Consider the following 15,000-nt stretch of genomic DNA (forward strand, 5'->3'; position numbering starts at 1 on the left):
CTTCCATACGACCTACTATCGCATGCGCCAGTCCAGGTCGTGCTGATGATGAAGCTATGATTCTGGCGATATTGACCTGCACGCCGGCTGCGCTCGCCGATAAGCCACAAAGCAGGTCACCTCGTGAAGCTTACCGACTCGGCCGACCACTGGTCCGGTCGGCGAGTGTGCGGCCCCGTCCCCGCTTCCCCAGCTGCAAGGCGACGGGGAGAGGCTTCCTCAGCGGGGAGTGGGGCATGCGTGGGCATAATGATTGGGGGGGGGGGGGTAGGTCTGTTTGGAGACTCGCGGTCACACTCGAACTGCGGGTTGACTCGGGGGCCCTCGGTGTCACTGTCACAGTAAGTCGACTCGAGGGCGCTCCACTGTTATCACTGAGTGTCGCCTTTTAGGTCTCTGCGAACTGCTTTCCGACGCAGCTCGTCAGAGGAAGTGGAGGGCCCGACAACCCAGCACATTAGGTCCCCTCTCAGGGCCCGCTTCCCAGAGTCAAGCGCGGGTCCCTGCAGCCGGCACTCGACAGGCCCGCGAGAGGCTGAGGTCCACCACGACCGGCTGATGCGTGCCCTACAGAGCGCCGCCGCTCGCCGCCACCGGCCAGGCAGCGCCGACGACACAACTAACACAGTGTTTCACGTGATATCACCGGAAATAGCGTTTAAAACTTAGCATGATATGCAATAATTGTTGAGGAGACTTACACTAATTTTGTACAAAGTCCTGACGAACACGAACTTAACGGTCATTCCTCTATAAAGTACCTGTAGTCACAATGCTTGAGTACAGTCTAAGGATATTTCAGTTTTCAACATTGTAGGGCCAGACCGTATCTGCTAATGTTAGGCCAATTTTTCATAATTTTCTCGAACATTATTGACTGGGAGTGATCATCCGAGAGCGATGACACCGCGAAAAGTCACTGAACATTCTTATATTAAGGTTAATGACCCGAATTCTCTCGGGTCGCGAAGTCAAACGACCCCTGATGCCGTAGACGACGATTGTGGCCCTGTGCCTCCCTTGCCGGCACTCCCCTTCCAAGGAGAGGGGGCAGGGCAGACCTGGACCTCCCTGGCACTCTTCGAGCCTTCCGAGAGGAGCCTCTTGGTGAAGGCGACACGCCCCATGGCGTCCTCCGGCCACAGGAGCGGCGGCATCGGTTGCCCCGGGAGGCTGGGCAGGGCCGCCAACCCTACGTCATTCTTGGACCGCCGAATCGAGCCTTCGACGAGGCTCGGGCCGCGTACACCATTATTACTTGCTCACAGCTTAGTATCACTTGAGGAGAAAGCCCGGTGGGGCCGCCCAGGGAGACTACCCGCTCAGCCCTCTCGTCACTGAGTCAGCTGGCGGGTGGCTTGGTGGGCGTGGGCGGCAGCATAGGCATAACTATACGCCCATGAGGGGCCTGGCGCCATCCAGCGCTCGCCTACGTCCCCCTGGTCCGTCCAGGATGGGCGAGGCGTGGGCGGGCAGGGGTTGTTGTTGGAGGCGGAGTTGGAGGGGGGCCTGTTCCCCTGCTGCTGTTGTTGCTGCTGCTGGTGCTGGTGATGGGCGGAACGGCCTGGCAGGTCCATCGGGGGGCGGGCACCAGGGGAGGCCATCCACTACGGAACAGGCGTGTGCGGCGGCATCGGGGACGTCATCATGGAGCCCATGGAGGTGTGCACGTTGCCGCTGGCCATCTGCTTCTGCGTGGCGGCGAACTTCATCCGCTTCTGCTTCTGGCGCTGGTTGCAGAACCACACGCGCACCACGTTCTTCTTCAGGTCGAGCTTCTCGGCGATGGCGGCGATCTTCTCCCCGGACGGGCGGGGCTGCACCGCGAAGTAGGCCTCCAGCGACCGCTTCTCAGGGGCGGCGATCGACGTCCGTTTACGCTTCTAACAGGAAACGAGAGACAAGACATTAGTAACCTGTAGGGCTCTGTTGGGTGCAGTGAAGTGCTTGAGAGGCCTGAGAATGCTACGCTGGGAAAATGAAGCTCCCAGCTGTAAATACATCTATCCAGTGTCCTGTATTCAATTCGAAAGAATTACCCCGTCTCAGTCACTCCCTCTTATCTATCCAACCCCGGCAAATAAAGCAAATCCTTTCATCTATAAGAATTTCGTAGAAAACTCCATCACCATGAACCCCATGATCCCAAGAACCCTCGTGAATCAAACATTCCATTAAGATTTACAAATCCTTTTCCTCCTCCTTGAAGAGTGAATATCCACCTCGTACTAATCGTCGTGCACTACAACTTAATTATTACGTCATCATCTAAATGTGACTGGAACTACTATTTATCATCGCAAGCAGCCGTGCACCTGCCACTCCCCGAGACGAGGGCGCCGAAAGTGCGTGCGGGAGGCCATCGACATAGCCTGATGGGTCGGTTCCGAATGTGTGACAATCAGCCCGAATCGATAGGTTACGAGGGCGACCGACGGAGGCTCCCGTAACGCAGTGGATTCCTCTAAAAAAAGGCTAAAAAGGGCTTCCGATTCGCGGGGAAGGCGAATGGAGAATGAGCCATAATCATAACAATAACAATAATCGGTTAATGTGATACTGACGACATTCCGATCCGACCATCAGGGAAGCTCCGCGCAACTGTACTGATCTGTTAGGTGACCGTGCTGATCAGCGGAGGCCGTCAGCATACGACAAGCATCTCTCGTACAGTGCTGAATAAGGCTCAAAATAGCAGTTCAGGAGTGAGGCTCGTGGTCACCACCCATTAAAGCTGGTATTACTGATACTGATACTCATTACCATAATACTGGTAGCAAACAGAGAGGATCAAGACGAAGAAGAGGAGCGGAAATGATTGCGTAAGAGGCAAGGTTTAGTTGGTCTTTATATGCAGTAGCGATTAAGATAAAGTTTACGATTTAGTGAAGTAGATAGAAAGGACAGCCACACAGTTCGAGAAATGATAACGCAATAGCGACAATGAATCGTTGCATAACCACTTCAACATCCTTATATTTTCTGTCCTTCCCTATCAACACTAGAGAAAAAAACATCACTTTCTACCAACTGTTTTACGCCATCTCTCACAACCACTCCTCTTCATTCTTCTTCGACAACTCATTCTTTAAAAAAAAGGTCAACCAGCATTCAAATATTTCCTTCACACCCCTACCCTATTCATACCCCCTTGCTGACCCCCTGTAAAGACCCCATGGTGACCCAGAGGTGACCTCTAATTGGCCCTGCGGTGACCCCATGGTGATCCCTTGGTAGCCTCGTGGAGACCCCAAGGTAGCACCATGGTGACCCCTACGTAGCCCTGTGGAGGCCCCATGGTAGCCCTGTGGTGACCCCGTGTTGCCCCGGTGGTGACCCCGAGCCCGCGCTCCCCTTCGTCACATCTCCTGAAGGATCGGGCCTAAACTCCAGTCAAGTGACGGCCTCATCCTCACATCATCTACCTCGCCCATTGGGAGGACAGAGGGCGCGTCCGGATCCCGCCGCTTGTTCTTGGCCTGGGCTTCGGCTTCCTCCAACCACGCTTGCAACACGGGCTTCAGCGCGATCATGTTGTTGTGGGACAGCGTCAGCGATTCGAACCTGGCGGGTGAGAAGGGTTGGGGGACACGGGTTAGTTTCGGTTTATTTCGTCCATTTATTATTTTCATTAATGATCGTTTCTTTATAGTACGTTAAATGAAGAATACAATATATCTACATATATACAATGATGTTAGTATAGTTCTACTACACTAACAGATAAGAGGCAGATGAATAATTGGAGGGATAGAGACAGGTGCAAAGAGAATGAGGAGAGAGAGAGAGAGAGAGAGAGAGAGAGAGAGAGAGAGAGAGAGAGAGAGAGAGAGAGAGAGAGAGAGAGAGAGAGAGGGAGGGAGGGAGGGAGGGAGGGAGGGAGAGAGAGACAGAGAGAGGCGGGGTGCGGAGAAGAAAGGGAGAAGGGGCAGTGAGAAGCATAATAATAACCTAACCTAACATAAAATACTCCCAAAGATTCGTTAACTCCACACTTCCACCTCTCAATATGCAAGGAAAAACCGGCTCATCAAACACACACACACACACTGACACACACACAAACCTTCCCCTCTCCCTTTCCTCTAGCTCCTACCCCACCCCTTCCCACCACCGACCCTCCCCCCTCCCTTCAAAAAAAGATCCTCATAAGGTCAAAATCCCCCGCCATTTCATTACCGCAACGACCCTTACCTGCAGATGGTGGACTGCGAGAGCGCCCCGACCCCCGGCAGCTTGAGGTTGGCGAGTGCTTTTCCGACGTCTGCTTGGGTGACGCCGAGTTTGATGCGGCGCTGTTTGAACCGCTCGGCGAAGGCCTCCAGTTCCCGAGGGTCCGTGTCCGTGTCGTGCATGCTGCGGGGGGGGGAGAGAAGGGGGGAGGGGGGGTTAGTGGTGGGTCGAGAGGATTGGGTTGAGGGTGTTGTTGTTGCCTCTGTTCTTTGTTGTTGGTTTTGTTGTTAATGCTGGAGGTGGTAGAGATACTGCTGTTGGTTGTGGTGGTGGTGTTGCTGGGGTGTTATTGCTGTTGTGTGGTAGTGTTGTTGGTTGTGGTAGTTGCGGTATTACTGTTGTTAGTATTGACATTCGTGTTGCTATTGCTATTGTAGTTGTAAATGTTATTGTTACCCTGTTGCATTTGCTATTGCAATTCTTGTTCATGACTGATCATAGGAGGAATTCTATTCGGCTTAAAAAGAAGGACCTTCAAATATGTACAGAAAATACACATACATTATATACTGTTGGATATCCATACGATAACTGTGCGTGTATGCTTGCGCGTGCGTGTGTGATTGTGAGAGAGAGAGAGAGTGTGTATGGGTGCTTTTAATCTCTCCATCCAAGTGAATATATTGTCTTTCACTGGACAAACGTTTACGGATTTTTACATGAGTGTTTTCACACGAGAATATCATCTACTCCCTGTAGGTTCAGGGCGTGAAGGGGCTGGCCTGGGGGGGGGGGGGAGGGGGAAGGGGAGAGCGGATGGGGGTATGTTTTCCGGTGATTGGAAACTTCAAAAAGCCGAACAGATGATTGGGTCGTTTGGGAGATCAGTTTGTCTGGCCGAGAGATCCTGATTGGTTCAGCTCTCGAGTCTTTACATATATATATATATATATATATATATATATATATATATATATATATATATATATATATATATTTATATATATATATATATATATATATATATATATATATATATATATATATATATATATATATATATATATATATATATATATTAATGTAGCTATTTATATGTATATACATATAAATGTGTGTGTGTGTGTGCGTAAGCCTACATGTGTTTCCAAGAGAATGGTTTCCTGTGTAGGTTCAGCTCTTTTTTTACAAAGCCTTGGGAAAAAATGCTATCAGGTAAATGGAAGAAAGAAGCAATATGTACAAGACATCTGCAATGACACTCCAGTTGGATCTCGGGGCAAAATAATAGTAGTCAGCTGTGACACAACTGAACGCACGCGCCCCGCTGGTGGCCGCCCGCCTTTGGCTATGCGCTAGGTATGCGGTGCAGTGGCCACGGCTTTCTCGCTCTCTCTCTTTCATTCTCTCTTTTCCCTTCTTTCCTCCCTCTCATTCCCTCCTCTCTCTCTATCTCTCGCATTCTTTCTCTCTGTCTGTCTCTGTCTGTGTGTCTGTCTCTCCCCCTCTTTCTCTCTCTCTCTCTCTGTCTCTCTCTGTATCTCTCTCTGTCTCTCTCACTTTCTCTCTCTCTTTCTCTCTCTCTTTCTCTTTCTCCCTCTCTCACTTTCTCAATCTCTCTCTCTCTCTCTCTCTCTCACTCTCTCTCTCTCTCTCTCTCTCTCTCTCTCTCTCTCTCTCTCTCTCTCTTTCATTCCCCCTCCCTCCCCCTCTCTCGCTCATTCTATCCCTCCCTCTCTCATCATCATTATCATCACCACCACCATCATCATCACAATCCAAGTGACTCACCCAAGAGGCATGTGCGGATGAGTAAGACCCGGATGAGGCATCATCGTATTCATGGGGCTATGGGTGTAGACGGCGCCATGAAGCTGGTGCATGGAACTCCCGTCGCTCATGGGCGTAAGGGTCGTCATGGATGAAGAGGAGATAGGGTCGATCATCTCGAGTCCGTCCATGCTGTGGTGACCCATCTGGAAGGAGAGAAAAGGAGTGTTGGTTAGAACGTTTTTGGTCGCTAAGTTTGTTGTTGTTATGTTCGCGTGCGTAGGTGTGGGTGTTTGTTCGTTTGTTTGTGTTTATGTGCGAGTGTGTGTGTTTGTGTGCGTTTGTTTGTATGTGTGTTTGTGTGTGTTTGCTTGCCTGTTTATGTGTGCATGTGTGTGTGTGTGTAAGTACGCGTGCATATCCCAAACAGAAAACACAAACACTTCACTTTCATGAACTTTTCAAACCTTATTCCCCCTTTAATTAGACTTCAAAATACAAACATCTCTCCTTTTTCAACATCCGAAACCCTTTTCATTTGCTCATTTGTTTAGGAACGAAGACTCTAGCAGCCAATGCTCATGTTAGACCGAACTTCGGAGTATATAGGTTGACGTAATGAAGAGAAATGATTATAGATTGGGCTTAGATTAGCAGCGCCGCACCATGAGAATTCTGCCAATAATCTGTTATTACTCTTAAGGGTCCATTCCCTCCCCTCCCACCCCCTCCCCCTCACATTCTACTTCGCCCACCCCCCACCTCCCTGTTCCCTCTTAACGGTGTTTCTATTTCCTACTTCTTCTCACGCTAGATCCATATCTTGAAATTCTCTTGTTTGCTATATCTCTCTTTCTCTTGTTCTATCTGTATCTTTCTCTCTCTTCCACCCTTCCTTTGTCCTTTTTCTCCCATCCTCCGCCTCAATCCTTGCATTTTACCAAACCACCTTTCCCACCTTCCCTCCTTCCCCTTACCCTATCCCTCTGCCATTCCTACCCTCCCTCCATCTCGTTCCCCTCCCTCTCCTTCTCCCCACTGCCTATTCCCCTACCTATCCCCTTTCCCCTCTCCCTCTCCATTCCCTCGCCCCCACCCCACTGCCTATTCCTCCACTTATACCCCTCTCCCTCCCTCCCTCTCTCCACCCCACTGCCTATTCCCCTACCTATCCCTCTTTCCCCTCTCCCTACCCTCCCTCCCTCTACATGCCCTCTGCCCCACTCCACTGCCTATTCTCCCACCCTCCATAACCCTCTCCTCTCCCTCCCTCTCCCCTACCCCGCGGCTACTTATTCCCCACCTATCCCCTACCCTCCCTCCCTCTCCATTCCCTCTCCACCCACCCCACTGCCTACTCCCCCACCTACCCCCCTCCCCCTCTCTCTCGTCTAGCGAAGGTCGATTCGTACGATTATTCACTGTACAATGTCCCTCCATCAGCGGTGACGAAATGCAATAATCCATTCCCACATTAGACACACATAAACGAACCTGCTAAGTGGTTTGCTCAGCTGAAAGGACACAGAAAACACGTATATGTAGATGTGGGTTATGCACTATGTGGTAGTGTGTGGCTTTGTGTAGATATTTTATTTTTCTTTGTGTGTGTATGTGTGTGTGTGTGTAGGTATATTCGGGTGTGTGGGTATGTTGTGTGGATGGAGTGGGTTTGGGAATTTGTACTTTGTGTGTGTGTGTGCGTTTGTTAGTGCATGTTTATTTGCATGTATATGTTTGTGCATGTAGTTGTTCGTGTGTGTTTGAATATATATGTAAATATATGGGTGTTTGTATGTGTATTTTTGCATAGCTGGACATCCAGGTTTTCATTAAAATATAGATATTGTAGATTCTTAGGATAACACCCACTCGCATTTGAAAGACGCACCTATAGACAGGAAAATGTCGATAACACACACTGCCTAGCACCGGGAGGAACACTTAACACCAAACAACCTACAAGTCACCTCATTTCGTCATGTCGTTCCGTCATGTCTCTCGTCTCGTTTGGTAATTTCCAACAAAGCAAGAGAGAGAGAGAGAGAGAGAGAGAGAGAGAGAGAGAGAGAGAGAGAGAGAGAGAGAGAGAGAGAGAGAGAGAGAGAGAGAGAGAGAGAGAGAGAGAGAGAGAGAGAGAGAGAGAGAGAGAGAGAGAGAGAGAGAGAGAGAGAGAGAGAGAGAGAGAGAGAGAGAAAGAGAAAGAGAGAGATAAAGATAGAGAAGAAAATATAAGTATGATGAGAAAAAAAATTGTAAAGGGGTAAATGGGAAACGGTAACAGAATGTGTAACTTCTTTTCCATCCTCCCTTCTCGTCCTCCTTCTCCTCTTTCCCTTTTCTTAACTCCATCTTTCGTCTTTCTCACTCCTCCCTACCCCCTCATTCACTTCCTTCCGACCATCCTCTCCCTCTCCCTCTCCCCCTTCCTTCCCTCTATCCATCTCTCTTCCCCCTTCCTTCCTCTCCCTCCCTCTTCTCAACCCGCTCCCTCTCCCCTTCACCCTCCCTCTTCCCCCTTCCCTCCCTCCCCCTCACTTCCTTCCATCTTCCCTCACGCTCACCCTCCCCCCTCCCCCCCCCCGTCACCCCCACCCCCAGCATCCCATCTACTAAGGCGGGGCAGTGAGACATTCTACTGCAGCGGACGCAGAGGGAGGCGGCGCGGAGGTTGTGGGTCACGTGTGTTAGAGGCCCCTGGAGACTCCGGCAGCGCTAACCCGACCCCCTCAGGGATACTCTCGCCTCGCCCGGAGTGCTGGCTGGCCCATCTCGCCACACCATCACCACCACAACTGACACCATCACCATCACCACACCTAAAACACTACCCGAGACGCAGGTCGCTAATGTTGATTTTTTTTTTCGTCTCTCGCTTTCTCTGTCTGGCTCTGTCTGTCTGTTTCTTTTACTCTGTCTCTGTCTGTCTGTCTCTCTGTGTCTTTGTCTCTGTCTCTGTCTCTGTCTCTCTCTCTCTCTCTCTCTCTCTCTCTCTCTCTCTCTCTCTCTCTCTCTCTCTCTCTCTCTCTCTCTCTCTCTCTCTCTCTCTCTCTCTCTCTCTTGCTTTACCCGTGTTTTCTTTTTTCTTCGTCTTCTTTTTCAATGACATTTAAAGATTACTTTCAGATGAGAATACAAAATACAGAATACAAAACTTGAAGTAAAAATATAACCAAAGAACATCTATGTGTATGTATGCATGTATCGTTATATGTATCTATATCTATATCATCATTTACATCTACATCTAATACCCATATCTATTCACTGATGTTTTCGACTATCTACGTCTGTCTATTTATCTATACTTACATTATTTGTCTAATTATGTATCTCTCTATCTACCCATCTTTCGTTCTATCTGCTTATCTATCCCTCGCTCGTGCTATCTGTCTATCTGTCAGTCCATTTTTCTTGTTAACTATCTTTCCATCTTTCTTGCTATCTCGCAACCTATTCATCTCTCTATCAATCTATCATCTATCCATCTTCATATCTGTCTGCCTATCTATCTAAAAATCCACCATCTATATATCAATCTACCATCTATCTATCTATCTGCCTATCTACCTATCTATCTGCCTATCTATCTATCTATGTACCATTGCCCAACGAAACGTACAAGAAGCAATGTCATGTTTCCTCGAACTGCAACAACTTTTACCTTCTGCGTCTTCCTCGGGTTCGTCACCTCTCTGAATTTTCTCCGAATTGTTCTTCTTACTCACCCATTTTCACCTGACTCATTCATTCCTTCGTCCCTTTCGCTCTGTGTCCTCGGAAGGCCATTTCTTTGAACGAGTGAATAATTACCAGTTGCAGCGAAATGGCGATTCGTTGAATTCTGTTACCTTTGGATTCTGGGCGCTCTTGGGCCTCCCTCCCGCGTGAAAGGTCAGGAGTTGACCCAGCTGTGATCTAAGGTCACGTTACTATTTCAGGTATCACGGCTTGAGGCTTCTTGTCCTTCTGCCTTGTACCATCCTCTCCCTTCCTTCTTTTTTCTCTTACTTTTCCTTCTTTCTCTTACCTACCTCCCTTCTACACTTCCCCCTCCCTTCCCCTACTTTTCCCACCATCCTCTCCTTTTCCCTCCCTTCCTTACCTAAGCCTTTTTATCTGCTTTGATTTAGTCCTTCGGCCAAATGCGAATCTTAATTTCTCTTATAATTCACACGAGGCTTCGCTTAGGTGATTCGTAGCGTCTCGTTCGCTAATCTTCGTCATAATCTTCAATATCATCGCGATTATCGATCACTATCTATTTTGATTAAGCCGTCGAATCAAATGAGAGTCCAAATGTTCGTCCAAATCAAATGAGAATCTTATATATCAGATTCCATACGATGTCTCGCTTCGGTGCTTCGGACCGTCTCGTTCGCCAGCTCTCGGCGTCATTAGCGTCTCTACTACCGTCGCGTCTATCGATCAGTATCTGGCCGCTGTGCATTATCGGCAGTCGAGATTCGGATGGGATGTCGTTTTCTTCGTTAATGAAAGTTCTGCGTTGCTATTAAGCTCGGTCAATTGATGTGCAACGACGGCCATTTATCAAAGCCGGGCTATTCTAACACCACTCCAAGGCCGTCCGAAGCCTGGTACGAATTCGTTTTATCGCTATGCGTGCATGATCCTCTTGCATCGCCGTCAGCTCGCTAATATCCCCCTCCCCCCACCAAAATATAAGAAAATACAGGCAGAATGACAAACAAACACATACAAACACACAATATTGCATAAAAAACACAAACACACACACACGTGCACACAAAAAAACACACAGGCACATCCCCTCAATTCCCTTCCTACCTCCATCTCCCCCCCTCCCCACCTCCCTACCCTCTCTATCTCTAGCCTACCCCTACCTACCCCCTCCTACCTCTCCACCCTACCCCCTCCTACGTCCTCCCAACCCCCTCCTACTTCCATCTTACCCTCTCTATCCCCTCCTACGTTCACCCTACCCCCACCCACCCCCTCACTCCCCCTCCCCCCTCACCGCCACGCAGCAAGACCGCCATATAGACCTTCTTTAAGCATGTTGTCTTGCTGGGCTTTCCACGAAATTGGTGTTCGGAGCATCTTTGAGCAGTGTTGCCAAAAGCGGCGTGTTGCCTCTTCTCCCCCCTGGAAGAACGTGGCTGGAAAGAGGAACAGGCGGAGGGCGAGGAAGGACGGAGAGAAAGAGGGAAGAGAAGGTGGGCGAGAGAGAGAGAGAGAGAGAGAGAGAAAGAGAGATAGAATGCGGAAGGGGGGAAAGTCGATGGGGAAAAGGAGGAGGAGGAGGAGGGGGAGGGAGAAGAGAGGAATATTTTGATGTGTGTGGGTTCTGTTTACTTCAGCCCTGTCTCTCTCTCTCTCTCTCATTCTCTCTCTCTCTCGTTATATATTTATCCATCTATCTACCGATATATCAACCTATATATTTTCTTAGACACGTAAGCTCCCCCCCCAAAAAAAAGCAAATAAAATAAAATAAAAAACAGAGAAAGAAAGAAAAGATACATTACACCCGTTATTCCTTCCTCGAGCGTCGCAACACTTATCCAAAACATTGTCTTCGCAAAATATTCCTGTTCTTTTTTCGCACGTCTCGCGTCTCTGTGTTCTTTCCATTCCTCTCTTCTAAAGTCTTCCTGTCTAAGGATTCTCGTCTATCTGTATGTCTTTCTGTTTATCTTTCTCTCTCTCTCTCTCTTCCGATGTTTGTATGTTTCTGTCTCTCTGGCCTTTTATATCTATATATCTTTTTATTCATCTCTCTCTCTCTCTCTCTCTCTCTCTCTCTCTCTCTCTCTCTATCTCTCTCTCTCTCTCTCTCTCTCTCTCTCTCTCTCTCTCTCGCTCTCTCTCTCTCCCTCTCCTTTATTCTCATCGTCTCTCTCGGCTTCAGGAGCGGGAGACACTGGCAACACTTTCAAGTCGGCATCTTTTCGTGCAGACTTTGAGCATAAGCATAAACTTTTGGAGGCAGTTAAATGCTAAGCTTGGAGAATGTTTGGGGTTTGTGCTGTGCATAGGTTAATATAATTTCACTAATGCCTTTCACAGCCGGACGGACAAACTTTATACCACGTGCACGGGCGTCGTTCAGGCAAACCCGCCCGGAGCGTTACCGTATTTTAGGTGTCTAATCTTGATTAAAAATTATACAATATCTCCTGAATAATTCAACGACTCGTGCGTGAATACGTACTCGCGGGGAGCGGCCGTGCTGGGGCCTCCCGAATGTCGTCTGCGGGAGGAAGAACTTTGCTCCCTGACCTCTTTCGCTCGCTCGCTGCGGACTACAAATTGTCCGTCCCCTCATCATGCCCCTCCCCCTCCCTCCTCCCCCTTCTTTCCCTTTTTTTTTTGGGGGGGGGGAAGGGGGGGAACCTGCTTTTCCTTCCTTCCTTCCTCCCCTTTCTCCCCCCTTACTTCTTTTTTTTTTTTTGGGGGGGGGCGAGGCATTCCATCCTTCCTTCTCTTCTCTTGTTCCTGACCTTCTCTCCTTCCCACCTCACTTCCCTTTTTGGTGTGGTCTCCCCTTCCCATCCTTTCATTTCTGTTTTCTACGTGCCCCCCCCCCCCCCCGCTCTCTTCCGTATCTCCCTTCTTCTCCCCTTCCCCTTCCCTTCCCTCCCATAGCCACCCCCCAGAGGAAGTGCCGAATGTAGGGAGAAAGAAGGGGTAAGGAAGGGGAAGAGGAAGAGAGAGAAGGGGAAGGGAGAAAGGGGGAGTGGAGTGGGGGGGGGGGAGAACGCGTGGCTTGGTGATCTACTCAAGAAAGTTGTCGTTAAAGTCTTAAAAAAGATACTTGGGGTCTTTCTTACAGCGGGTGGGTATTTGTCACCTTTTAAGACTTACTGACTTGTTCCTGTCCGCCTGTCCTGAACGTGAGGCGCTTTTAAGCCGCTGTTATATCATTTCTCTTTCTCTTAGTCTTTACAATGCCATTTTCTCTCTTTATTTATTATTATTTTTTCATAATTGATTTTTACTCTCTCTTTACAATTATCTCTTTCTTTAGCTTTTTTACAATTCGATTTTCTCTCTCTCGTTACAGATGTACTCTTTCTCTCTTTAGCTTTAACATTTCTATTTTATCTATCTGTCTTTACAGTTATATTTTTTCTCTTTTTTTAATTGTTTACATTTCTACTTTCTCTTTCTTTACAGTTATATTCTTTCTTTTTAACTGTTTACATTTCTATTTTCTCTTTCTTTACTGTTATATTCTCTCTTTTTTAATTGTTTACATTTCTATTTTCTCTTTCTCTACAGATGTAGTTTTATTCTCTCTATTTTCTCCCTCTCTCTCTTTACAGTTACTCTTTCTGCAGTCTTTATAAACTCCTTTCTTTTAATCTCTTTCTTACCAGTCTCTTGTTTTATTTCACCTTTTTGTGTTCTTTTATCTTCTTAGGTATTTTCTTGGCAGATGGATGGGATTCTTGAAGATATCTATAGCATTCTTGTAGTATTTTCTACTATTTGTCTCAGTTATTGCTATTGTTATCATTATTCTCAGTATTATTACTATTATCACATTATTATTATTGTTTTATCTTTATCCATACGCTTATCTTTGTCAACATCCTCATTGTCATTATCATTATTATTATTATCGTTATCACTTTTATCATCATTATTGTGATTATCACTATCATCATTATTGTTGTCGTTTTTGTTATCTTTATCTTCCCTCCATTCTCCTCCCTCCCTGGCCCTCCCATCCCCTTTCATCTCCTTTCTTCTTCTCCTTTTCCTTTTCTTTCCTCCTTTTCCCATCCCTCCCCTTCCCTCCTCTCCCTTCACTTCTCTAATGCTTCACCTCCTCTTCCTTCCATTATCCTTCCCTTCTCCTCATCTCTGCTCTCCTCCCCTCCCCTTGCACTCTCCTTCTAATTTCTTGCTTCCCCTTCTTCCTTTCTCTCTCTCTCCCCTCTCTTTCCCTACCCCTTCCCTCCACCCTTCTCACTTCCCCTTTCTTTCTCCCCCTCCTCTCCCTTCCCCTTCCCTCCACACTCCCGCCTCCCCCCTCTCCCCTTTCTCCCCCTCACCTCTCCCTCCTCCCCTTCCCTCCACCCCCACTCACTTCCCCTCTCTCCCCCTCCTCTCCATTCCCCTTCCTTCCACACTCCCGCTTACCTCCCCTCTCTCCCCCTCTCCTTCCCCTCTCTTCCGGTCGTAAGGCGCGATTACCATCTAAGGGGCTGGAGTGAGCACGTGACCGATCTGTCTCTCCCATTATCCTAACCTCACCTGTCTTTTCCCCTCTCCGCCTCCCCTTTTCCCCTCACTTGACAGTTATGCTCCCTATTCTTGTTTGTGTGTTTTGTTTTCTTTTGTTTTTATTGTCTTTTCTTTTTTTGTTCTCTTTCTTTTGTCTGATTTGTGTGTGGTTGTTTTGCTTAAGTGTTGTTTGGTCAGCTGTTTGTCTGTCTGTCTGTCGGTCGGTCGGCTGGCCTATCTCTCAGACTCTCTCTCTCTCTCTCTCTCTCTCTCTCTCTCTCTCTCTCTCTCTCTCTCTCTCTCTCTCTCTCTCTCTCTCTCTCTCTCTCTCTCTCTCTCTCTCTCTCTCAATCTCTCTCTCTCAATCTCTATCTCCCGCTCTACTTTCGGCCTGTCTCTCTTTCACCCCCCCCCCCCCCCTCTCTCTCTTCTCTCTCTCTCTCTCTCTCTCTCTCTCTCTCTCTCTCTCTCTCTCTCTCTCTCTCTCTCGCTCTCTCTCTCTCTCTCTCTTTCTCTCTCTCTCTCACCCACACCCACTCCCTTCTCTCTGCCTCTTTCCTCCCCTCCTTTCTTTTTTTCTTATCAGCCTTGTTTCTCCCTCTTGTTTATCCTCTCTATCGCAGTTCTCTTAATCTACCTCTTCCCCTCTAGACGCCTTTCATTCTCTTTTTCTCTGTTCACTGTTCCGGCGAAAGAGATAGAGAGAGGCAAGGATAACGGAATTGCTGTTCATTTCTTCTGGAAATATGAATCCAAATAAATCCTAAATTTGCATAAATCCTAAAGCTAAATAAATCCTGCCTAAAACACATCATAAATCTAAATCTAGATAAATCTTGT

The 15,000-nt window shown here is 48.0% G+C and overlaps 1 protein-coding gene across 1 annotated transcript in view; it reads right to left on the minus strand.

Annotated features, from left to right (window-relative positions):
• Positions 1-15,000, minus strand: part of LOC113812415 (abnormal chemosensory protein 6) — a 58,328-nt gene that overhangs the window by 1,628 nt on the left and 41,700 nt on the right. Inside the window, exons 3-6 of the mRNA XM_070132449.1 lie at positions 5,965-6,149; positions 4,195-4,356; positions 3,426-3,564; positions 1-1,883 (exon numbers count right to left, since the gene is read on the minus strand). The exon at positions 1-1,883 is cut by the window's left edge and continues 1,628 nt beyond it. Coding sequence (XP_069988550.1) covers positions 1,608-1,883; positions 3,426-3,564; positions 4,195-4,356; positions 5,965-6,149 — 762 coding nt within the window. The 3' untranslated portion in view covers positions 1-1,607. The remainder of the gene's footprint in view (positions 1,884-3,425; positions 3,565-4,194; positions 4,357-5,964; positions 6,150-15,000) is intronic.

The sequence above is a fragment of the Penaeus vannamei genome, chromosome 17, assembly GCF_042767895.1.
Source record: "Penaeus vannamei isolate JL-2024 chromosome 17, ASM4276789v1, whole genome shotgun sequence".
NCBI classification, from domain to species: domain Eukaryota; kingdom Metazoa; phylum Arthropoda; class Malacostraca; order Decapoda; family Penaeidae; genus Penaeus; species Penaeus vannamei.